Genomic DNA, 25,695 nt, shown 5'->3' with positions numbered 1-25,695 from the left:
ATCTCATTGTTGCACGTATTCAACGATTCAGTCTTCACGGCTCCCAGGAACATAAAATTCTAAAAGGTTCATCACCGTCAGAGGGGAAAAAAAAGTTCTCATATGCATCTCAGATGCACGATCTCCTGTCCTGAAGCCATGCCTCCTTGTGCTAGATTACTACAAGTGAACCATTCACTCAGTATCCATTTTATCAAGTCTCTCAGAATAAGATAACCTCTCATTCTTACAAACTCACGCAAGTACAAACAATGAATGAGCACAGTATGCTAAATATCTCCTAACAAATCAAATTCTTTACCCAAGGAGTCAACCTAATTAGCCTTCTTTGAAATGCCTCCAATACAAATACAGCCCTTTTTAAAAAATAAATGAAAACAAAGTTGTATGCAGTCGTCCAAGTGTGGACTTGCCAAATTCCCAGGACATTTGCAGGTACTATCGCAACATTTAAGAAACATTTAGACAGCTGCATGGATTGGATAGGTTTAGAGGGATATGGGCCAAAAGCAGGCAGGTGGACTAGTGTAGATGGGACATGTTGGTCGGCATGGGAATGTTGGGCGGAATGGCCTGTTTCATGCTGTATCACTCTATCATTGTACCAAGATATGGCATCGAACAAAAAAAAAAAAGGTTATTTTCTAAACATTGTCAACTAAAAGATGAACCAATTTGTCAACATGCCACCATTTACATTAATAACCGAGAAAATATTTTCATTGTTAAACATCTCGCTTCACACTGTCTGGAGATATACATAATACTATTCCTGTCTCCTCCCATATTCCAAACTAAATAAGCATACATTCCATCCAAGGAAAAGAGTAGTGTGATCTTGGGCTGCCACTAAACTCCCCAGTAATTTTACAATCCCTTAAAATCAACGGGCTTCCTCTACTGAAGAACCCCTCCCCCCCCCCCCCATCTGATTCACCTTTAATATTTATTTGGGAGCAAACCACCTTCCATAAGGATCTGTTCCAGCTCCCCTGGAAATTTTTCTGCTGTCATTATATCTGTACTTGCTGCCTCGCCCACTAAATAAATTTTGGAATCCCGTGAAAAAATGTTCAAACCAGCCACATCAGCACTTTCAGAAGACCCACTAGCCCCTCACATTCTTTCCAGAGCTGCCTTAAAAGATCTTATTTTTTCCTGGATCCAGGTCAAATTCAGGGACACATGCCTTTGATTCCAATCTTCCAAACACACACGTTTAACTCTTTCTTCCGCCTCTCCATTCCAACATCTCTGGCCTCCCTGATATGCAATGCACTTCTCGTATAAAATCTTGTGCATCGACTTTTAATTTGGCCACTTTAATGTTTGTTTACACTCTTGACCCTGCAAGATTTAATGGAAAAAAAAATTGATGTCCACCAGGGACTCATCTTTTCAAAAGGTCTTGTGTTAAAAGCTGTAACGTGCTGCGATTTCTCAGATGAGGTGCAATATTTGGCATTGCCGGGCTGTGTTGTAGCCATCTCTAATGGATGCACAGAAGAAATTCTTAAGAATCCTGATAAGTAAAACAAAAGCACTGCAAAGTCAAAACATCATGAGAGGAGGTTTCGTTTAGCTTGAAGATACAGCGCGGAAACAGGCCCTTCAGCCTGCTGACCAGCATCACACCGTGCACTAGCACTATCCTACACACTAGGGACAAGTTACAATTTTACCAAAGCCAATTAACCTATAAGCCCGTATGTCTTTGGAGTGTGGGAGGAAACCGGAGCACCCGGAGAAAACCCACGCAGGTCACGTGTGGGAGAACGTATAAACTCTTGTACTGACAGCGCCCGCAGTCAGGATCGAACCCGGGTCTCTGGCGCTGAAGGGCAGCAACTCTACCGCTGTGCCACTTTGCTGCATTATTGGTGAGTTTGGTACAATTTTCATTATCGCAAAGTGAAAAGCACAACCTGCAGAAGTTAATGGTGTTTATTTGCAAAGTTTCATAAATCAAAAATACATAAAAGTTGAGGAATACTTGTACCAGTATTTTAACCAATTAAAAGGTCTGGCTAACTGTGCATTAGAGAAGTTGCTGTTTTGTTTTTTTAAGAACAGTTAAATGTTTGTTAAAGCTTAAAATTATGAAAGGTCTCACCTTACTCTTACCTACAAGAACTGCTACACTCACACTTAGACAACTACGGATCACTTAAAAACCCTCTGAGAACAGCAATAGCAACTACTGTTTTGGTTGTACAATAAAACCAATGTTTATCATTGCATTTGAGCACTTCTTACTCCTATTACCCCCAAAATAAATTGGATTATCGTGGATTTATTTTGCATTGAACGTTGTACCCTTATCCTGCATCTGTACACGTGTGAACAGCTTGATTGTAATAATTTATAGTCTTTTCGCTGATTGGATAGCACGCAACAAAATAACTTTTCACTGGACCTTGGTCAACGTGACAAAAATCAACCCTCCCCATCCCTCCTGGGGAAGACAGCCAAAGATATGAAATTTGGCTGTCAAGGATAAATGTCTTATTTTAAGCCCAATCACTAAATGGAGATTGTCGTTCCTGAAACATGCTCTATTCGATTCATGCAGAAAATAACACAGTAAGCATTTACCGCAAAAACTATTCTGAAGACTTTCATTGGTCAGCAAAAAGCGATAGGCAGCTACATCAAACATGGTTTTGGAGTGTATAACAAATTAATATGCAAAACCATCTTCGTAATTCTCCAGAGTAAAAAGGAACTGCTGATGCTGGAAACTTGAGCAAAACATAAAATGCTGGTGTAACTCAGCAGGTCAGGCAGCATCTCTCGAGGACATGGATAGGTTGCATTGTGGGTTAGGACCCTTCATTAGTCTGATCCATGTCCTCCAGAATGCTGCCTGACCCCCTGCGTTACTCCAGCAGTTTGTGATTTGCTCTGGAATTCTCTACACAATTTAATGAATATTGATTTGATGGGATGGTTCAGGTGGGAAAAAACTGTCCCTGAATCTGGAGGTATGTGTTTTCACACTTGCCTGATGGGAGAGGGGAGAAGAGGGTGTGATCGGAGTGAGACTGGTCCTTGATTGTGCTGGTGGGCCTTGCCGAGGCAGCATGAAGTATAAATGAAGTCAGTGGAAGGGAGGCCGGTTTGTGTGATGGTCTGGGCTGCGTCCACAATTCTCTGTGATTTCTTGCTGTCTTGGATGGAGCTGTTCCCAAACCATGCTGTGATGCATCCCGATAAAATGCTTTCTAGGGCGTATCTGTAGAAGTTGTATGGTATGGTATAGTATGATTTGCCTGGATATTTTGCAAAACAAAATATTTCACTACATCTTAGTGCATGTGACAATACCTCTAATACCAATACCTCTAATACTCGCTAATTTTTCCCGAAGTTTGATAGTCAAAGTTGAATGCGGTGCTTCACAGAATATTTAACCACGGAATGTGCCAAATAAACATAACCGCTTAATTTTGTATTCCAATGGCCTCTCCATTTGCTGTTTCAATTATTTTTGATATCCAAGAACATGGTCCAGAACCACTTTGTTCCACAGTAGCTCTTTAGTGTCCTTCTTGAGTCCAATGTAATCTATCTTACTCAACATACAGCGAATGTAGAGGATGTTTCCTCTTACAGGAGAGTCTACGACCAGAGGCCATAGCCACAGAATAAAAGCACATATCGTTAGTAAGGAGATGAGGAGGAATTTATTTTGTCAGAGAGTGGTGAATTGTGGAATTCATTGCCATAGACAGCTGTGGAGGCCAAGTCAATAGATATTTTCTATGGCAGAGATTGATAGATTCTTGATTAGAACGGGTGTCAGGGGTTATGGAGAGATGGCAGGAGAATGGGGTTGAGAGGGGAAAGATAGATCAGCCACGATTGAATGGCGGAGTAGACTCGATGGACCGAATGGCTTAATTCTGCTCCTGGAACGTATGAACATGAACCTATGTATCTCTCAATCTATGCAGCATGCAAATCTGCCATTCTGACATGCAACTTTAGACGTCAGTATTGAGGTTGACACGTCCGTCCTTTTATGTAGCCTCGAAAGCCACTCTGCAGTACCCAAAAGCTTACAGCATTAACCCACCCACCAACTCCACACCAGGCAGAGTAACTCTCAGTATCACATGCACAGAGAGCGACAGTGAAATATTTAGTGAAATAAATGCCTCTTTGTAATCTTCTACTGACAGGTGTCCCAATTGGGAAAGCTGTCCTACAAATTAAACAAGCAACAGCTGAACATACAATTAAACTCTTAGACGTTTAGTTATATTTAGTTTTAATTTTACAGATACAGTGTGGGAACAGGCCCTTCGGCCCACCAACACCGCACTGACCAGCGATCACCCGTACACTAGTTCTATCCTACACATTAGGGACAATTTACAGAACCCATTTACCTACAAACCTGCAAGTCTGGAAAGTGGGAGGAAACCAGAGCACTCGGAGAAAATCCAAGCGGTTACAGGAAGAACGTACAAACTCCGTACAGACAGCACCCGCAGTCAGGATCGAACCTGGATCTCTGGCGCTGTATGGCAGCAAGTCTATCGCTGCGGCATAGTGCCGCCCCTTGAATGCACATGTTGCAAATAACGTGGTAGGTTCCTCCATCATAATGCCCCAATATGTCCAGGAGGATCCACCAGAGATGGTCAAACGGTGGATCTATATTCCTGGTACCTCAACATCAACTCCAGATCACACTTGGGCATGAAACTCTTCCTATTTACCAGTGACCTTCCTCCATCAGCTGTTGGATCAGCACTCCTCTTAGCTAAGGAACACTTGGAAAGACCTCTGAAAGCATCTGGCTGGGGACTTCAAGACCAACCGCCAGAAGTGGCTTGGAAGCACGACCAACAACTGAGTTGACTGTGTGGGGACGACCAGAAATTCAATGGAATAACCACTTAAATACAGTGATATTAGAACAGGTTGGAGACCAACAACCCACAGTCTTTCCATTATTACAAGGCACAAGTTAGGAGTCTGACAAAGTACTCTTCACTTGCCTGGATGGGTGGATTTTCTAACCAACACAAGCTCAACACAATCCAAGACTTGATTTCTGACCCACTCACCACCCTAACTAATCATTCCCTTTACTACTAGTGCATGGTGTCTGCAGTGGACATCATCTGTAAAATGAGCTGCAGTTATTTGCCTAGGTTGGTCCAAAAATACATCACTAACTCATTACCTCTATAAAAGACAACCAATGGCAACAACCTGATGCTAACAGCAACAAATGTAGGCTCCTCAAGTCACACATCATCTCTACTTGAAACATCTTTTGTTGTTCTCTAGACTTTAGAGATCAGCGTGGAAACAGGCCCATCGGCCCAAGTCCATGCCGACCAGCGATCCCCGTACACTAGCACTATCCTACACACAGGGACACTTTACAATTTTACTGAAGCTAATTGACCTACAAACCTAAACGCCTTTGGAGTGTGGCAGGAAACCGGAGCACCCGGAGAAAACCCACGTGATCACAGGGAGAACGTACAAACTCAGTACCGACAGCACCCATAGCCAGGATCGAACGTGGGTCTCTGGTGCTATGTTCCTTAATCATCACCACCACCCTGTTTTACTCAACTTTACTCAAACAAGAGCAGTACAGAAGTATTTTCATCCGAGGAATGCACAATTCTAAACTTTGGCTCAATATTTCCATCTCAAGGGCAGTTAACTCTTGGCTATGACTGTTGGCTTTACTGGTGCTACCCAGATCCTCGTAAATGGAGTAAAAAGTAAACAAACAGAGCAAGATTTGATTTAATCTTGCACAATCAAGAATAGTTTCCTATTGGCATAAGCAGCTTTAGTTGCGTACCATGGCTAGAGAGAATGAAATAGTTAAGTCATTAAACCCCAGAATGGTTTTTAGTTTAATTGTCAGTGCACAGTTATTTTGTCTGAGTCATTTATTTTTCTGCCGAAGTAGGGGACTTACTAATTACATCATGTTATGTTTCTCGACCCGAAACGTCACCCATTCCTTTTCTCCAGAGATGCTGCTTGACTCGCTGAGTTACTCCAGCTTTTTGTGTCGATCTTCGGTTTAAACCAGCATCTACACTTCCTTCCTACACTAATTCATACTGTTTGACCAAATGTTGTGAAAACACAAATTAAATTATAGCCTTGAGAAGCCGTGTGCGTAATGGAACCAAGATGATTGGTTCGATGGCAAGTGGTAAACAAGACTGCCATCTGGAGTTTCTGAGAACTATCAGAAGTGAGGATGCACATTTACAATAAAGCAATGTGGCTGAAAAATGGCATGAATCCTTACAAGCGTTCCACCGAGAGCTTGCTGGCAAAGACCCTTACCAGCATTGATGAGCAGAGGGATCTTGGAATCCATGTTCATAGCTCACTGAAGGTGGCAACACAAGTAGATAGAGTGGTAAAGAAGGCCTATGGTATGCTTGACTTCATTACTAGTGGCATGGAATACAAGAGAAAGAAAGTCATGATGCAGTCCTGCTGAGTTACTCCAGCATTTTGTGTCTATAGGACTTTAGTTCGGTTGCATTTGGAGCATCGCAAGCAGTTCTGGTTGCTGCATTACAGGAAAGATGTGGAGGATTCTGGAAAAGGTGCAGAGGAGGTTTACCAGAATGCTGTCAGGATTACAGGGTTTCAGCTGGAGTGAGAGGTTGGATGGATCGTTTTCTCCAGAATGTTAGAGGTTGAGGGGAGACTTGATGGAAGTGTATAAAATTATGAGAGGCATAAATAGAGTAGACAGTCACAATACTGTATGACACTCACGTTTACATCGGAAACAAGCATTGCCATCATTGCTATCTTGTTTCCAGTGTAAACTTGTCATTGTATAGTGTTGTGGAAATTACAAACTGCCTTGATTGCACTAAGGACTGAGTCCAGAGTGAGTTATGTAAGTTTATGTAACTTGAGTTTACGCAAGTAGCCAATTGCCCAAGCCGGGGAGAGTCTCTACTTCTACACTGAGGAAGAATTTAACTTTGTACGATTCTTCCAGACAACTTGCTGGACCAGTTGTCAATTGCCAACATGATGGACACATTTTTGTTAACCCCATAATAGTGGAAAGGTAGATACGTGGAATAAGGTAACAGATGAGTCACCACACAGTAAGTGGCAGAGATGACCTGAAGGACTAAATGTCCCGGTCCTATTGCCCTTGCACCATTGACATTTGTAATGATTGGTGCACTGTACACGAAGACCCTCAAAGATTTTGTTCAGCTGCAGAGAGAAGGCCGAGCAATTCTGGTGCATCCATTTGGAAGAGTGGTTCCGGGATTGGAGCCGTGTTGGTTCGAGGGAAGTTCCAAGGATGCCAGACTCGTCCTATGTGCGTCCCTTTGAGTATCAAAATACTTTAGTCCTCTTTTTACCTCCTCTCCACCACCAAAAACAAATCCAATCCATTTAGCCTTCCTCATGATAGTGAGCATTCCCATTCCCCCACCTCTCTTCCCTTTGGCCCACCTGGTTTCACACCCATTTCTCCCCTTCCCTCTATATTCCTTCCTCTGGCTTCGCAATTCTCACCTCTTCTATCCTTGTCTCGCACTTGTTGTCTTTTCATCTGATCTTTGTCTAACCTGTCTATCAATCCCATCCCCACCCCCCACCTTCACCTGTATCCACCTATTACTTGCCAGGCTTCGTCCTGCCCCCATCTCTCTTTTAGCATTCTCTCTCCCACCACAATCAAGATAGAGCTCTTAAGGATAGCGGAGTCAGGGCGTATGGGGAAAAGGCAGGAACGGGGTACTGATTGAGAATGATCAGCCATGATCACATTGAATGGTGGTGCTGGCTCGAAGGGCCGAATGGCCTACTCCTGCACCTATTGTCTATTGTCTAAGATGGGTGCCGACCAGAAACATCACTTACTATGTTCTCCAGGGATGCTGCCTGACCTGCAGTTGTTCCAGCACTTTGTGTTTTTTTTGTAAGCCAGTATCTGCAGTTCCTTGTGTCCCCTTTACAACTTCTTCTAAGCTCCCCTGTCAACGCTCCACTAAAAGGCAATTATGCCACACTTTACATCCTGACAAAGAAACTGCACCAGAAGCACAAGGAGAAATCGTGCAACGAAGTATTGGTCAAAGTCACGGAATGACACAAAACCACCAAGAAATTGCCATGATCATATCGAAGCTTTCATTTGCTTTCGAGATTAAAAATAAGGAACATAACCCAACCAATTTCTCAGCAGATGTCTGTTCAAGATGACCTGTCCTTTAAAGGTCACCAAGTCTGACAGTTGGAAAAATAGACTCGATATCTTCCTGTTGAAGTGCAGTTGGTGGGAACAGTTTGTAGACCGACACACATCTCTACCACATCTTGTCTCTCTCTGCAATAATCCAATCGCCTTGGTCTTCCAAAATAAACGCCCTATTCAGGTCCTCTCCAAAAGAGCACTCCACGTTTTTTCGATTGATTGAAAGATACCGCATGGAAACAGGACCTTCGGCCCACAAGTCCACATCAACCATTGATCACCCATTCACACTAGTTCTATGTTATCTCACTTTCCCATCCAATTTCAACAAATGTATAACTTCCTGACATATATACAATTGTGCAACAGAAACATGCATTATAGCAGAACTACCTCTATGACTAAAGTAGGCTGAGGAGGTTTGATGCTTGTAGTACAATATGAATGCTGAGTATATCTGTGTGATTTACAGAGGGGCAGTTTACAGAGGCCAATTAACCTACAAGCCCACACTTCTTTTGGATATTTATACATTTTATATTTAATATTTATATCATCCATGGCAAAAAATTCACCCACCAATTTCAAGATTGTTGTGCGACTGCAAAACCTGCAACAACATTAATTCTACTAAGTCAACTTCACTACCTTTTAGGATATTGAATGGTTAAACCAAATTAAATTTGTTGACAATTAAGTTGATTCGTGATATGCCAAGATTGGGACTCGAGTTGAAGTGACTCCACTTGAAGTGATGGAAGGACTGTCAAGATTCAGGAGCGATTGCTGGTTTTCATAGATTGTACTTGGGTAAACGTAGAACAGGAACAGGCTCTTAGTTCCACAATGTCTGTGCCAAACATGATACCAAAATAAACCAATCTCGCCCCCTGCACAGGATTCACATAGTTTTGAACAACAAAAGGTGAGGATTGTGTAGAAAGGAACAGCAGGTGCTGGTTTATACCGAAGATAGACACCAAGTGCTGGAGGGGCGGCAAGGGTGGTAGCGGTAGAGACCCGGGTTGATCCCCACTACGGGCGCCGTCTGTACGGAGTTTGTACGTTCTCCCCGCGACCTGCGTGGGTTTTCTCCGAGATATTCGGTTTCCTCCCATACTCCAAAGACGTACAGATTTGTAGGTTAATTGGCTTGGTATAAATGTAAAATGGTCCCTAGTGTGTGTAGGATAGTGTTAGTGTGCGGGGGTCGCTGGTTGGTGAGGACCTGGTGGGTTAAAGGGCCTGTTTTCTGCGCTGTATCTCTAAACTAAACTAACTCAGAGGGTCAGGCAGCATCTCTGGAGAAAAAGGATGGGGTGTCGTTTCGGGTCAGATCCCTTCTACAGACTCCAGATGGCGACTACAAGTTTAAAATATTCCCCTCAAGACACAAGTTCCCACTAGTAAAACACCATCAATAAACTTTGTATTGGGCGTGTTAGCCAGCAATACAATGGAGATCCGTCTACACAAAACCCAGGCTCTGATTTTAATCACACAACCCATCCTGGGTTTCTGCAGAAGCATTCCGATATTGAATCAACTTCCTCCAGATGACGCCACAAAAAACATTTTCTGCCTATTACTCAGCTCAGTCCATCGGCTCCTAATAAAGAAAATGAGGAATTGTAACAGTTCATAAAAACAGTAATGATGAGTAATTTTCAAAAAATGCTGCGAAGTTTCACTTTAGGATCAAACCGACCAATGTTCCACCAAATACACTTTCTAAAGAAAAAGTGGAAACTATCGGTGAGATTAGCAGACAGATCTTTGAGCTATATATGGAGTTCCTTTGACTGATACTTAAAGCAGGCGTCATTTGATCTATTTGGAATCTTTCCACCAAAATAACAGATGGAAGATCACACAGATATAGTCAACATTCATATGATATTATTTTACAGGCATCAAACCCCCAACTAACAACTTTAGTCATAGAGGTAGTTTTGCTATAGCATATATTTCCATAACACGAGTTGGATTATAGAGTCAGAGTCATAAGGCACAAAACAAGCCCTTCCGTCCAACTCATCCATGCCGACCAAGCTAGTTTCATTTGCCCACGCCTGGCCCATATCACTCTAAATCTTTCCCATCCACGTAATTGTCCAAATGACTTTTAAACGTTATTGTAATCAATATAAATGCGAGTGATGAATGAGGGAACACTATTTGCATTATGCAGGCAAAATTTGATTTCCACTGAAAAGTAACTTTGGAAGATGACAAGCAGAAAAAAAGCTGTCTTGGATACAAACAGCATAGGGGGCAAAAAGACTGCAGCCATTTGACCTCCCTGTAGTAATCAAACACCATTGTGCCACAGGCAGAGCTGCGACTTCAATCACGATTGGAGATTGAAATTAACAGGCAATTGCTTCTCTTGACACATATGCAACGTTACTCTGCAACATGCAATCTTTAGCACTTTTACCTTAAAAACAGTAACAATGTACTCATTGGTCTTGAAAAGACCCTTATTTTTGTAAATCCTGCAGGAAAAATAAAATGTTCTTATTGCAAATCTGAAATTCTCTCGCTTTCAAATCCCTTTCCACCATTGACACAATGGTCTTTAATCACACTTTTCTTTCCACACAAGGTTTCTTAGGAATGTAGCCGTTACATGGCCTAGAGAAGCAAAATAGGGCAGCACAGTGGCGCAGGGGTAGAGTTGCAGCCTTACAGTCACAAACCCATGTTCAATCCTGATTACGTGTGATGTCTGTATGAAGTTTGTACGTTTTCCCAGTGACCTTATGGGTTTTCGCCGGGTACTCCGGTTTCCTCCCACACTCCAAAGACATACAGCTGTGTAGATTAATTGGCATCGGTAAAAATTGAAAATTGGCCCTAGTGTGTAGGATAGTGCTGGTGTACAGGATGATCGCTGGTCGGCATGAACTCGGTGGGCCGAAGGGCCTGTTTCCGTTCTGTAACTTTAAACTAACTAAACTAGACATAGAGATTGAGGAGAGATTGAGCTTAGGGCCTTGACAGAGCAATAAAAGTCATTGTTGTCATAGTGAAGCAATTAAATTTCAGAATGAGCAAGGGGCCAAATTTAGTACAATGCACATATCTCAAGAGTTGCAGGGTTGAATGAGGGTACAAAGAATAGAGAAGGGCAAGGCAGTCAGAACCACTTTGGAAGGAAGAGAATTTTAAAAGTGAAGGATGTGGCCGGGACCTGTGGGCGTGACCTGTAGGGAAAGGTTGGACAGGCCACGACTTTATTCCGTGGAACACAAGGGGCTGCCCTGATCTTGTTGAGGTGCCTAAAATCATGAGGGCAATAGACAGGGTGAATGTGCAGTCTTTTACCCAGCATAGGGGAAATCAAGAACCAGAGGTCATAGGTTTAAGGTGAGAGTGGAAAAATTTAATGAGGGATACCTTTTCACACAGATGGCAGTGAGTATATGGAACGAGCTGCCAGTTGAGGTAGGTACTATAAAAGCATTTAAAAAACAATTGGACAAGAATTAATAGCATGTGAAGGTATCATAAAATGCTGGAGTATCAGCGGGTTAGGCAGCATCTCAGGAGAGAAGGAATGGGTGACGTTTTGGGTCGAGACCCTTCTTCAGACTGATGAGGTGACAGACACTTTCCACAGTTAGGAAATGTTTAAAGAGATGTGGCAAATAAGACTGACGTTGACGGGACACCTTGGTCGGCATGGACAAGTTGGGCTGAAGGGCCTCTTTCCGTGCTGTACGACTTTAGGTAAACCAGCTAAATAGCAGCACAATATGACACTGGGAAGCAACAAATTTGATACTGTAGAAGAAGCTGGTTAAATGCTGGTTAGCAAACCAAACATGCTGAAAGTTAGGACATGCTGAAAGTTAGGCCTAACTCAGCGTGTCAGGCAGCATCTCTGGAGAACATGGATAGGTGACGTTTTGGGTCAGGACCCCACTTCAGACTCACCCAGACTGGCAATGGAACTAACTTTACTTTTGTTCTCCACCAGACCCGATTCTAAAGAAGGGTGCTGACCCAAAACCTCACCTATTCCACGATCTCCAGAGATGCTGCCTGACGTGCTGAGTTACTCCAGCACTTTATGTCCCTTTGTGAAAACCAGTATCTGCTGTTCCTTGTTTCTATCATTTATTAACTGGTTCCAAGGATTGTTGAATCCAATCTGAATTGTTGACTATTGGTTTTAACACATGGTCTTGATCTGTCTCAGGGATTATTCCACTGGAATTTAGCACCTTGTGTATAAAATATTTGAAGGAAAGACAGTTGTACCTTTAAGGCCTTGTTTCCCTTGTTAGTAGTCGTCATACCACGGCGCACTTTCAATCACACAAACCTGTGGGAAAATAAAATAAATGTTTATTCATTTTCGTTCATTTATTTATATATAAGCAGCCAGAAAATTCAAATATGTAATATTCACAAATGTGCATACTCAAATGAGGTAAAGCATCATTTGGACAAAGGACCCTACCGAGGGTATCAGATCCATAAAGTTATAGCCCAGATGAAAATGATTTCAGGATAAGAGCTGGGGAAGAACGAGTTTGAAAATAATGTGTAGGAAAGAACTGCAGATGCTGGTTTAAATGGAATATAGACACAAAATGCTGGAGTAACTCAGCGGGACAGGCAGCATCTCTGGAGAGAAGGAATGGGTCAAGACCCTTCTTCAGACTGATCTAGATGATGGTAGCACGATGTTATACCCTTGTTATGAAACCATGCAGGAGGGGGAAATGGTGTTCGGTATTGCAGATAATCTGCTATAATGGAGCAAGGGTCTTTCCCCCATTTACATCACAGCCTGTCAATTTCAATGGCTTGTCAATTTCAATAACCTACACAATAATAATATTATTAATTATTTCAATAACTAACCAGTAGCCTATGTTCTTAAAGAGAGATCATCCGCTGTAACCGGAATCCATTATAAACAGCTCGGTAATAGTAAGGTTTCACAGTACATCTGTAGTTATTGCTCGAAGTCAACTGAAGTGACTTTCAGAAGTAGAACAAGCTGTGCTGACACTACCGTAGTGAGCGTAGTTCAAGTGCAAGGTTCAATTCCAATGATGTTATCCACTTAGAAACAATAGCAAGGAAAATCTTCAGAATTATCCTGGATTTTACCCAGGGATTTTTTCCTCATCTCCAGGACAATCAGAGGGGAAATGAAAGGCATCATCTTACCTACAGACAGAAGAAACAGTGAAACAAAAGGAGTTTCTAAAGAGGTGTCGGAATATATCCAAGGGAACTTCAAAAAACAGAGCAGCCACCAAGAATTATGTACAAAACTCAAATATACCGTTCAGTGCAAATCGCTCAAGTGGCCAAAAGCAGCAGCAATTTCCTGGTCGAACAATCCTCATCATCACAGACTGAAATGCTGGCCAAGCTAAAAATGCTAAATTCATGATGACTCAGCAACTCTCAGTACAATGCTGACAAGGGGACTACACCACAGAAACCACCAGGGATCCAAGGGGCAAACCATTGTTGTGTCTTATCAAATACTCTCCAGAAATCAAACCTTTAAGCCGTTCCCCAACATGGCTGGATTTAGGCTTCCTGTATCCCAAAATCGGCAGCATTTTCATCTTTCTGACAATAATGATTCATTTAGGATCAGCTCAACTTAAATGTCATTGTACTTTCAGGAACGCTGCCAGGCACATAAGTTATTGATTAATAAATCAGACTGAAACTAGAATCCAAGTATTCTTCGTATGAAAAGGCAGAATTGATGCAGTGCTGGTGGAAAAAACAGCAAACTTTCCAATTGTGATCTCTGCCTATGCTAAATAGCGTCTGCATGGCAGTAATTGAGATTCCATAGAATTAATAGGGCATGGAGTTAAAGCATAGTCTAGCTTTCCTAGCAAGTCTCGACTTTGAAATGTCGACCATCTCTTTGCCTCCACAAATGCTGCCAGACCAAACAAGCTCTTCCAGCGTTTTTTTTCTCTCGTCTAGATTATGCGCATCACTAAATAACAGAAGGGTCCCAATGAGTTTGGTAAAGAAAGGGTCACTTCTTCCTGAAGAAGGATTCCAACCCGAAACATCACCTATCCACGTTCTCCAGAGATGTTGCCCGACCCGCTGAGTTACTCCAGCACTAGGGCTCATTCGCTCAGACTAACCTCCTAGACATTAAACACTTGTTTTAGTACTAGGCCAGCTTGTCTCTTGAAACCTCACATAAAAAATAATCAAGGTGCAAGATGACTGCTGCAGGTATCCAAATACACCTTAGTTGGCTGATTTCTGGAGATTATACTGGAGTACATCCTGTAGAACAACAGGGATTCAGTCACACCAACTCTGAGATTTCACATTTAACAGCATGACTGCACTCCAGAAGACTTTACACAAGAAACATAGGCAGACCTCAAATTACCAGAGGGTTTCCTTCCAGGAAAAAAATATTGCAAGGCAAGAATTCGCAAGTGGAAAACATGCTTCCCATGAGTTTCACTGTAAAGATCCTGGCTGCCTGCCAAAACCCAAAGAATTTCAGTCCAAATCAACCCCCTTAAATTTAAAATAGCTTCAATGCCAAAAAATCAAATATCACTTTACTAACAAGTTAAATCTTTAAATTAATCCAAACAGTAATGTGACCCGACACCAAGTGAAACATACAACACTCTGAAGGCTCTTAACATTATAGATACAGATTCTCCCATTAAAAAAGTATCTTCACTCTCTGAAGATAAAAGACATGAAGATAAGATAGACATGAAGTGATTATGTGCCTTATAGAAGGATGCAAGTCTTCAAAGTTCCTTTTGCAAAGCCAGTGGAAGTCGATGTTTTTTTGGGTGCAGATTCTTGATGAGCAAGAGTGTGAAAAGGTACACGGGAGTACGGATGCAATATAGCGGTCAGTTCAACCATGATCTGATTGACCAGGGCATCAGACTAGAAGGGCCCAATGGTCTGCTCCTTCTTCTAACTTGTGGCAGCTTTGCTTGTCAAGGTGGCCACAGAGTAGGTAAGAGACAAGGTCGTCATTGGTGTTCAGGTGATTGTGCTAGTTAATTCAAGCTTAATGGAACTTACACAATTGAAGACGAGGATTGTACTTAGGTAGACACAAGGAACTGCAGATGCTGGTTTGCAAAAAGATGCAAAATGCTAGAGTAACTCAGCATTTCTGGAGAACATGGATAGGTGACGTTTCATTCTTCTTCAGATTGATTGCAATGGTGGTGGACAAGAAACCAGGAAGAGAGGTGGGGGCAGGACAAAGGCTAGCAAGTGATAGGTGGATACAGGTGAAAAGGGGGTTTGATTAGCAGATGGTTGGACAAAGGCCAGAGATGAAAAGAAAAAAAGTATGAGATAATGCGAAAAGGGAGAAGAGCTAGAGGATGGAATATAGGAGGGGGACAAAAGAGGGGAGCAGGGGGGAAAGAGAAAAGGGAAGAATGGGTGCGTGTCCAGGTGGGCCACAGGGAAACGAGGGGGGAAAAATGTGACATGAAAGGGGAGGGTGTGGGTTTGTAGTTACCCAACATTGGAGAATTCAATGTTCGTACCCTTGGGTTGTAAGCTACCCAAGTGGACTATGAGATACTGTTCCTCCAGTTTGTGTGTGGCCTCACTGGCAATGGAGGAGGCCCGGGACAGAAAGGTCAGTGTGGGAATGGGAAGGGGAGTTAAAATGGTTAGCAAGCAGGAGATGGAGCAGATCGGGCTCAAGTGTTCGATGAAACAGTCGCTGAGTCTACGCTTGGTCGCGCCGATGTAAAGGAAGCCACAGCAGGAGCATGAAATGCAGGGTTGCTGAGGCTCATGAAAGGTGCTCATGCTCATCTGGTCAGCTCTTTCATTCTCCATTTGATAAAGCCTCCTGAAGTAAAACTCTGAATTTGCAACCATGCAACAATGCAATATACTACATGGAGACAAACCCTTCAGCCCAACAAATCCATGTCCTCCAAGATGGCATTCTGGGCAAGTCCCATTTGCCTGCATTTGGTTCATATCCTTCTCAATTTTTTAATCTGTCTAAATGTGTGTTTAGAACATCATAATAATATCTACTTCTATAGCTTCCTCAAGCCGCTCATTCCAGATATGGACACCTTCCGAGTGAATAAGTTGCCAGAGATCCCTCTTAAATCTCTCGCCTCGAACCTTATCCATTAGTTTTAGTTTCCTCTACTCTGGGGCAAAAAGACTATGCATTCACTTTATCCATGTCCCTTATAATAATAATAATAATAATAATGTATTACATTTATATAGCGCTTTTCATACACTCAAAGACGCTTTACAGGGATTTAAAGAACATAGGGAAGTGAATAAATAGATAAATAAGTAAACGAACAGAGAAAGGAGACAGAAGGTGAGGTGACCTTCAGTGGTTGAAGGCAGTACTGAACAGGTGAGACTTCAGTGATGTTTTGAATGTGGTGAGTGAGGAGGAGTCTCTGACGGTTTGGGGTAGTGAGTTCCATAGGGTGGGAGCAGCGATGGAGAAAGCCCTGTCCCCCCAGGATCTGAGTTTGGTCCGGATGGGGGGGGATAGGAGATTGGCAGCAGCAGAGCGGAGGGTGCAGGTGGGAGTGTGCCTGTGGAGGAGGTCAGTCAGGTAGGATGGGGCCAGGTTATGGAGGGCTTTGTAGGTCATGAGGAGGATTTTGTACTGGATTCTCTGGGGGATGGGGAGCCAGTGGAGTTTGTAAAGGACGGGGGTGATATGGTCACGGATCGGGGTGTGGGTGAGTAGACGGGCAGCGGAGTTTTGAATGTATTGAAGTTTACTGATGATTTTTGAGGGTGCGCCATAGAGGAGGCTGTTGCAGTAGTCCAGACGGGAGGTGATAAAGGCGTGGATGAGGGTTTCTGCAGCTGTGGAGGAGAGGGATGGACGGAGACGGGCAATGTTTTTGAGGTGGAAGAAGGCTGTCTTTGTGATGTGTTTGATGGGGTTGTCTCCTTCAACATGTCATCCGTCAGCCTCTGATGCTCCAAAGAAATAAGTCCCAGCCTCTATTGCCTCTAGGGTGTGGATGAAAAAGTGGGATAACATAGGACTAAAGTGAATGGGCAATTGATGGTCCGCATGGACCAAAAAGCTTGTTTCCAGGTATCTCTAAAGTAAACTAAACAATTGCAACCTCAACATAGGGTTTTCCAATTTTTAATAGCCAATTAGGGTGGCGCATTTGCACTGCAGGAGAGTTACAGCGCCAGAGACCTGGGTTCAATCCTGACTACAGGTGCTTGTCTGTACGGAGTTCGTACATTCTCCCCATGGCCTGCATGGGTTTTCTCCGGGATCTCTGGTTTCCTCCCACACTCCAAAGACGTACAGGATTGTAGGTTAATTGGCTTGGTATAATTATAAATTGTCCCTTGTGTGTGTTGGATACTGGAAGTGTGCCGGGATCGCTGGTCAGCGCGGACTCGGTGGGCCAAAGGGCCCGTTTCCACGCTGCACTTCTAAACGAAAACCAAACTAAAAATGTGGATTATAGACCAAAGCATTCGATTTTTTTTTTATTCTTGCATGTTCATGCCACATTTACTGCGGTGTAATATGCATCTTGTTACATTTTTTAATTTCCTTTGTCCTCCATCTCTTCCTACTTTGGCTTAGTCCTTGGCACAGGAGACAGGTACTCAGTGGTATCTGACAATGTTTGTTTGAAGCAGGAAGGCCGAGGGCAGAAATTCTTGCTGGCTCGTGAACCTGGTGCAAAGTTCACAACAGGAATGCACTGGGAGGGACCACAGGAAATTAAAGGAAAGACACTGCTATGCAAAAATAGCTGGCAGCAATACAGCCTCATTGTGATAGAATGAGGAGGGGGGTGCTTCTCAATGGAGCATACACACGCATTTGAGATGAATAATCCTCCCCCCTCCCACTTACTGAGCTATATAGGTCACTTATTTTTGAATTCTACAGAGACATATTAACATTCCTTTCACATTACATCAATAATATTACAGAAAAAGGTACAACTTCACAAGTCTCCATCTAGAGGTTGTAATTTGACAGTCTGCTTGCTTTCCAAAAGCCTATATGTGCATAGATCTGCGCTGTAAAGCACAACTCGTCATCTATTTAAAAAAGCTCTCAGGATGTTAAATGTATTGAGCCAGTTGACACATTGTTCACCCATGTCACATTTATCAGTCATCAGTTAGGCTCTTTCCAGCTAAATAAGCCCGACCATTTACTCTGAACCCAAGATTAGTAGAATTTCCCTTTACTTCAGCATCCTGTCCAACACTTGTCCTGTTTTGGTTCGGAAGTGATTACATAGAGGTGGAGAGTTGTACAACATAGAAGCAGGCCACTCGGCCCACAGGGTCATCATGCCAATCTGTATCAATCTGCATTAACTCTAGATGCAAGGAACTGCAGATGCTGGTTTTCATGAAGGGACACAAAATGCTGGAGTAACTCAGCCAGTCAGGCAGCGACTCTGGAGAATGTGAATAGGTGACGTGTTAGGTCTAAAGAAGGGTCTTGACCTGAAACGTTGCCTATCCTTGCTACCTTTGACCCGCTGAGTTACTCCAGCACTTTGTGCCTTTCCTTGCATTAATTCTATATCCCTCTATGCCCTGGTCATTCAAGTAACTCTCCACACATACCTCATAAAATGTTATTCTTGTTCCAGCCTCCGCCTCCGCCACCTCCTCTGGCAACTCATTCCGAATACCAACTACTCTGTGTATTAATAGTATATCACTCAGATCCCCCTTACACCTCCTCCTCAGCTTTAACTTAAGCCATCTAGCTTTAGGCACCTCTGCCATTTGTAAAGAGGCTCATGCTCTCAACCCCATCCAGCTCTCTCACAATCTTATATACTTTTATCACAATCACCTCAGCCTCTTAAACAGGTTTAATTTTGAGCTTGATACAATCTTTGCAAAATGGCACCTCCAGATTCAGGGACAGTTTCTTCCCCAGTTGTTATCAGGCAACTGAACTTTCCTATCACCAATTAGAGAGAGGTTTTGCCCTACTATCTACTTAATTGGAGACCCGCAGACTATGTTTAATCAGACTTTATCTAGGACTAAGCGTTTTTCCCTTTATCGTATACGTAAACACTGTGCAGGCTTGATTGCAATCACGTCTTTCCGCTGACTGGTTAGCACACAAATGTGTTTCACTGTGCCTCGGAACGCGTGACAATAAACTAAATTAAAACGAAGCGCAAAATGAATGGAATGGTTCAATTTGCCTTCATTCACGCAAGAAGAAACCCTTCATGTCGAGATTGATACTTGACTCAAGATTGGGTCTGGTTTTGTTTTTCAAATGGCAAGAATATGAATCAGTTTAGAGATACAGCAGGGAAACAGGCCCTTCGGCCCACTGCACCCGTGAGCGATCACCCCATGCACAAGCAGTATCCTACACACCAGGGACCATTTACAGAAGTCAGTTAACCTACAAACTTTGGAGTGTGGGAGGAAACCGGAGCACCTGGAGAAAACCAAGGCAGTCACAAGGAGAATGGACAAACAGAGCACCCGTAGTCAGGACCATAAGGGCATAAGGGACAGGAGTTGAATTAGGCCATTCCGCCCATCAAGTCTACTCCCCCATTTAATCCTGGCTGATCTATCTCTCCCTCCTAACTCCATTCTCCTGCCTTCTCACCATAACCTCTGACACCTGTACTAATCAAGGACCCATCTATCTCTGCCTTAAAAATATCCAGTGAACCCGGGCCTCTGGCGCTGTAAGGCAGCAATTCTACCACTGCACCACAGTGCCAACCAAACTCTCCAGAATATTGTTTGCCATTGTTTTCAGTGATGAATGTCACTGTGCATTGAAGCAGCTGCAATAAATATTGCCAGGCAAACAAACTGATAGCTTAATGTTGGTTCAGACCAGAACTTATTATAGAAAAACTCCTCAGGCCAGTTTGAGTTCCGGGCAGAAAACTTGCATCTGTGGTCGAAAGCTGCTTGGTGGTCACCCAGATTATTTAAATGTGTGCACTACCACATTGCAGCACCAAACACTCATAAACCAAGATATATTTTAAAAGGAAGCATTCAGAATAAGTGAGTTTCCACCCGACATTATTTACAAAAATCAAAATTATTCAGAAAAAAAAAAAAGAAAAAAAAAGTTTTAAAGTCACTTTTTCTGGTCATTGCAGCGCATTAGAGCTTCAGTTTCTAGTAGTGAAGCACCACTATCACACACATTTTGAACCAGAGAGAACTTACCAGGATGTTGCCAGGGCTCCACGGACTGAGCTTTCAGGAGAGGTTAAGCAGGCTAGGGCTTTAATCCTTGGTGTGCAGGAGGATGAGGGATGATGTTATCGACATGTACAAAATCATTAGAAGAATAGATCGGGTAAACACAGAGTCTCTTGCCAAGAGTTGGGGAAATCGAGAACCAGAGGACATTGGTTTAAGGTGAGGGAGGAAAGATTTAATGGGAACCTGAGAGGTAACTTTCTTTTCTTTTTACACACAAAGTGTGGAGGGTGTACAGAACAAGCTGCTGGAGGGGTAGTTAAGGCACGTACTATCGCAACGTTAAAGAAATATTTAGACAAGTACATGGATAGGATAGGTTTAGAAGGCTATGGGCCAAAAGCAGGCAGGTGGGACCAGTGTAGATGGGGCATGTTGGTCAGCATGGACAAGCTGGACCGAAGTTTCCACACAACTCTATGACATGCAATTAACATCAGACAGCCATAAACATTAAATAGTTTAATTTGCAGTGAAGTAAGGAAAAGGTTTACACAAAATGCTGCAGTAACTCAGCGGGTCAGGCAGCATCTCTGGAGAAAAGGAATAGGTGACGTTTGGGGTCGAGACCCTTCTTTTCAACCTGAAACGTCACCTATTCCTTTTCTCCAGAGATGCTGCCTGACCCGCTGAGTTACTCCAGCATTTTGTCTCTATCTTTGGTGTACACCAGCATATGCAGTTCCTTCCTACACAAAAGGAAAAGGATTAGCCTCAATATAAGTTTTGCACTGCCCTACAATTAATTTTGTTTTCTTGCCATCTACAATAACATTTGACGCACAAGGAGGAGTCTGCACTATAAAAACCAAATCGGTGTTTGCCGTTTTAATACAGTGTCATGTAAACCGACTAGACTATAGAACTACAGATCACTGTGAAAGCAACACTTCCTCAAAATGACCTCCTATGCCATTTCTCCACATGTGATAGCAGTTCTGTTCTATCTAGGCCAAGGAGAATGTAACTAGGACAATGTGTCCTTTTGTTTCCAATCGCAACCACAATCTTCAATTGAGTTATGCTCAATTAAATTTAAACAGCATGCCGAAATGCAGGGAGGAATGAGGAAATGGTAAATTTGCCCACTTATCAACGCCTGCCCAAAACAAAAACGCACCCACAGCTTCCAAGAAGGTGATTGCATAATTTCCACTAAAAATACTGCCAAGTGGAAACTTTGCGCAGCTCAATTTCCAGTTCCTGCTCCAATATGGATAGTCTACGAAATTGCATGAAAATGTCAAATTCTTAATAGAAAAATCTTTTATTTTCAAACCCGTTCCTTTGCCATTTATGAACAGGTGGCTGTGTGTATGTGCATCTGAGAGAATAGAACATTTAAAAAGAAGAACAAGCAGGGTTTCTACGTCTGCAAATCTCAGGAAGAGTAAAATTTGTTTTGCCAAATGTACAGTCAGACAATCTGATGAACTGCCATTGTCTCATACAGACAGCAACTGCTGGTGAGCATACCTCAAAACATTCCAATCATTGTTCATGGCTTTTAAACTCAACTTAGAATTAAAAAAAAAAAAAAAATGACTGAAGAAAAAAGTTCAACCAAAGTTCAGTTCAGACCGTTTCAGTCTGAAGAAGAGTGTCGACCCAAAACGTCACCCATTCCTTCTCTCCAGAGATGCTGTCTGACCTGCTGAGTTACTCCAGCTTTTTGTGTCGATCTTCGGTTTAAACCAGCATCTGCAGTTCCTGCCGACACAGAAAGTTCAATGAATTGTTTTTACTTTATTCTCAAAAAGCAGATATTGATCCCTTGTCTCATCACATCTGTTTTCTTCTAAGATCCAGACTGTGGGTTTTGCCTTCGCGATATAGTTTACTCTCAGGTCAGTCAATGTGACCCTTGCAGTTGTCTACCAAAGACCACCCAGACACACTTCAAACATGCCCAAGTCTGTGCTGGGGCACAAAGGGTTAATGCTGTTCTCTCCAAATAGGAAAAGAAAGCATTGAGGAAGAGTTGTGCACAGGCAAATTGCATCAGATTGTGTCTTAATTTCAAAAGTGCTAAATTTAATTTTTACTTATAGCTTGCACAGCTGCAATGCAGATGACTAGATACAAAAGAAACTGTCAAAGTTGTCAAATCTCAGGATGCTTTGGTGTTTAACATGTAGAATTTAGCCGACTGTGCAGATCAGCAGCTGCTGATAGTGCAGGATGTGGGGCTTGTACACGCTGACTATTTTATCATTACAATGTGAAACGGAATAATTAAGACCATGTTGAGGTAAGGGGATAGAACAATAGACATAGAACGATCATTTACGTGGTTAACCTCACCATCCCTCTGTTCCATAATTACAGTAAACCCTCGTTTTAAGGGACCCCGTTATAATGGGTTTCGGTGCTGGCGGATGGTCCTGACGACGCCACTCCCAGCTCGCACTGCCTCCTCGGCCTCTTACAGCCCCGATTTCCAATGCCACCCTAGGCTTGCCAAGTGCACCAGCGAGCCCCTCTTCACCCACCGCACGACCCAGCTGACGCGGCTGTAGTTGCGGCTCACTTTGTAGCCCCCGGGAATGGCGCTTTCTTCAGGCCGCCACCGACAGGACATGCTCGGTCACCATGGGGCTCCCTGCCCTCTCACCAGCTGCTGCTTCCCCCTATTGGTTGTCGCCTTGTCCACTTGGTCGCTCCCTCCACGACCTCCTCCTCCCCCTGGATTCGCCCACATACTCCACCTTGGAAGGTGACCGTGACTGAGAAGGAGAAGGCGGCAGCGCTGGAGCAGGGAGCGACAGCCGACGGGAAGAAGTGGCAGCCAGTGAAAGAGGACCACGGTGACAGAGCGTGTCCTGTCAGTGGCAGCGTCTTAAAGAAAGCTCTGCTCCCAGCGGCTACAACGTGAACCGCAACAACAGCCCAGTCAACAGGGCCATGTAGTTTTAAAGAAGGGCTCGCTGGTACTGACCAGCAGCATCGGCGCCTAGTTTTAAGGTGAAACGACACAAAGTACTGGAGTAACTCAGCAGACTGCATCAGTAGAAGGGCCCGACCCAAAATGTCGCCACTCTAGCAACCTCCAGGGGCAGCACAGTGGCGCAGCGGTAGAGTTGCTGCCAGACAGTGCCAGAGACCAGGGTTTGATCCTGACTACGGGTGCTGTCTGTACGATCTCCCTGTGACCGCACGGGCTTTCCCTGGGTGCTCCGGTTTCCTCCCACACTCCAAAGACACACAGGATTGTAGGTTAATTGGCTTTGGTAAAATGTGTAAATTGTCCCTAGTGTGTGCAAATGTAAAGGGGTTTGCAGGTCGGCGTGGACTCGGTGGACCGAAGGGCTTGTTTCCACGCCGTATCTCTAAACTAAACTGAAAAGGGATGCCTCCTGACCTGTGGAGTTGCTCCAGCACTTTGTGACAGGATTAATGCAAATGTGTATTTGGTGGTGTGTGTGTGTGTGGGCTTGTTGAGCTGAGTGAGGGGCCTGTTTCCATGCTCTATGACTGTGAACAGAACCAATTAGGTCCATGACAGGACCTTTACCCAACAGTGGCTTACATCTGAAAGGAGATAGCAGCACTAAACATAAAAGCAGCTCGTGTACAAAATCCAAATAGAACAACACTGGATCCACAAGGAAAAGATGGCATCAGTTACTAAGAATAACCCAGTGCGCGCTACAGGGAATGTTACGAGCAGCATGGTGAATAGATATACACAACGCAAAATTGCCAAATGAGTTCAAAACTCGAATACACTCCCCGACAGTGTGAAACATTAACTAAACAATGCTGTTTCAAGACACTGGCAAAGTCAAGTGTGTACCTGCCAGGACGTCTACATTACTGTAGAAATAGGACATTGCAGGTTTGAGAAGTGGGTCAAGGTGCTGTTAATTTTGAATTCAAAGAGCTCAAGCATTTCCCAAATGTACTTTTAAGGAAACACCAAACGGAGTGCACTTGTAGGAATGCAGAGAAAACACTCACATTACAGATTCTAACATTTATGTGCAATGACTCATGCTGCGCATTTACACGTGTGCAGATGTTGTTAAATAAATGAATGAAGTTCAAATTCAGCCACAGGTCAACAGGTTCTCAGGGAGGCACACTGTACAGGAGAATTAACAAAGCAGTGTCGAGGTATTCACCCAGCATCACTGGAAAACAAAACTGATTGGAGTCACGATCTGAAGTGCACACCCAGGTACAGACTTCCACAGCTCTCAAATATTTGTCAAAATTCCTACCTTATCAGTAGGCTCTAGGGTGGCTCAGCAGTAGAGTAGCTGCCTTACTGCGCCAGAGACCCCGGTTCAATCCTGACTACCGATGCTGTCTGCACAGAGTTTGCACGTTCTCCCTGTGACCGCACGGGTTTTCTCCAGGTGCTCCGGTTTCCTCTCACACTCCAAAGACGTGTGGGTTTGTAGGTTAATTGGCTTCTGTAAATTGCCCGTAGAGTGTCTGATAGTGCTAGTGCACTGGCTGATCACTGGTCGGCAAGGACTCATTGGGCCGAAGGGCCAGTTTCCACAGGGCATCTTTAAACTAAACTAAAAATAGACTCTTTTGAAGCTTTGGCAAAAGGGCCAGAGATCACGTCAAGAGTGTTTTATTGTCATATGTCCCGAAACGGAAGATTGAAATTCTTCATTGTACTCAGTAGACACCAATAAACAACAAAAAGTTTAAACTTTAAAAGAAACACAGATTCATAAGGTCATGTCATAACTGATAGGAGCAGAATTAGGCCATTCAGTCCATCAAGTCTACTACACCATTCAATCATGGCTGATCTATCTCTCCCTCCTAACCCCATTCTCCTACCTTCTCCCCATAACTTCTGGCACATGTACTAATCAAGAATCTTTCTATCTCTGCCTTAAAAATATCCATTGACGGCTTCCACAGCCTTCTGTGACAAAGAATTCGACAGATTCACCACCCTCTGTAGATTCATATAACAGTGTGGAAGCACTGTCCACAGGAGCAGTGAAGTAACTTTTGCAGAGGAAATTAGGTAGTTAAAATGGCAGGGGGAGGGGGAAATGCAGAGCTGTGGCCAAAATGACCTCCTTCCATACAGCAGGTTTCCAAGAATGATCTACATAATTACATCAGCTTATTGTTAGAAACTTAGAATTGTTATATTATCCATTCATACAATGGTTTTGTACCACTTTGGAGTTGAGCAAATAAAGTGGCTCCTATAATAGGCTTTGGAAGAG

The 25,695-nt window shown here is 43.3% G+C and overlaps 1 protein-coding gene across 2 annotated transcripts in view; it reads right to left on the bottom strand.

The window, feature by feature from the left end:
- Positions 1–25,695, bottom strand: part of LOC144594588 (transcription factor MafG) — a 50,778-nt gene that overhangs the window by 10,647 nt on the left and 14,436 nt on the right. Inside the window, exons 2-3 of one of the 2 annotated variants that reach the window (XM_078401321.1) lie at positions 22,073–22,201; positions 12,500–12,563 (exon numbers count right to left, since the gene is read on the bottom strand). In XM_078401321.1, coding sequence (XP_078257447.1) covers positions 12,500–12,535 — 36 coding nt within the window. In that variant the 5' untranslated portion in view covers positions 12,536–12,563; positions 22,073–22,201. The remainder of the gene's footprint in view (positions 1–12,499; positions 12,564–22,072; positions 22,202–25,695) is intronic. The other variant, XM_078401322.1, reaches the window with a different exon arrangement.

The sequence above is a fragment of the Rhinoraja longicauda genome, chromosome 6 (assembly GCF_053455715.1).
Source record: "Rhinoraja longicauda isolate Sanriku21f chromosome 6, sRhiLon1.1, whole genome shotgun sequence".
NCBI classification, from domain to species: domain Eukaryota; kingdom Metazoa; phylum Chordata; class Chondrichthyes; order Rajiformes; family Arhynchobatidae; genus Rhinoraja; species Rhinoraja longicauda.
The sequence above is the reverse complement of the archived record's forward strand: the minus strand, read 5'-3'. Positions and strand labels throughout refer to the sequence as shown.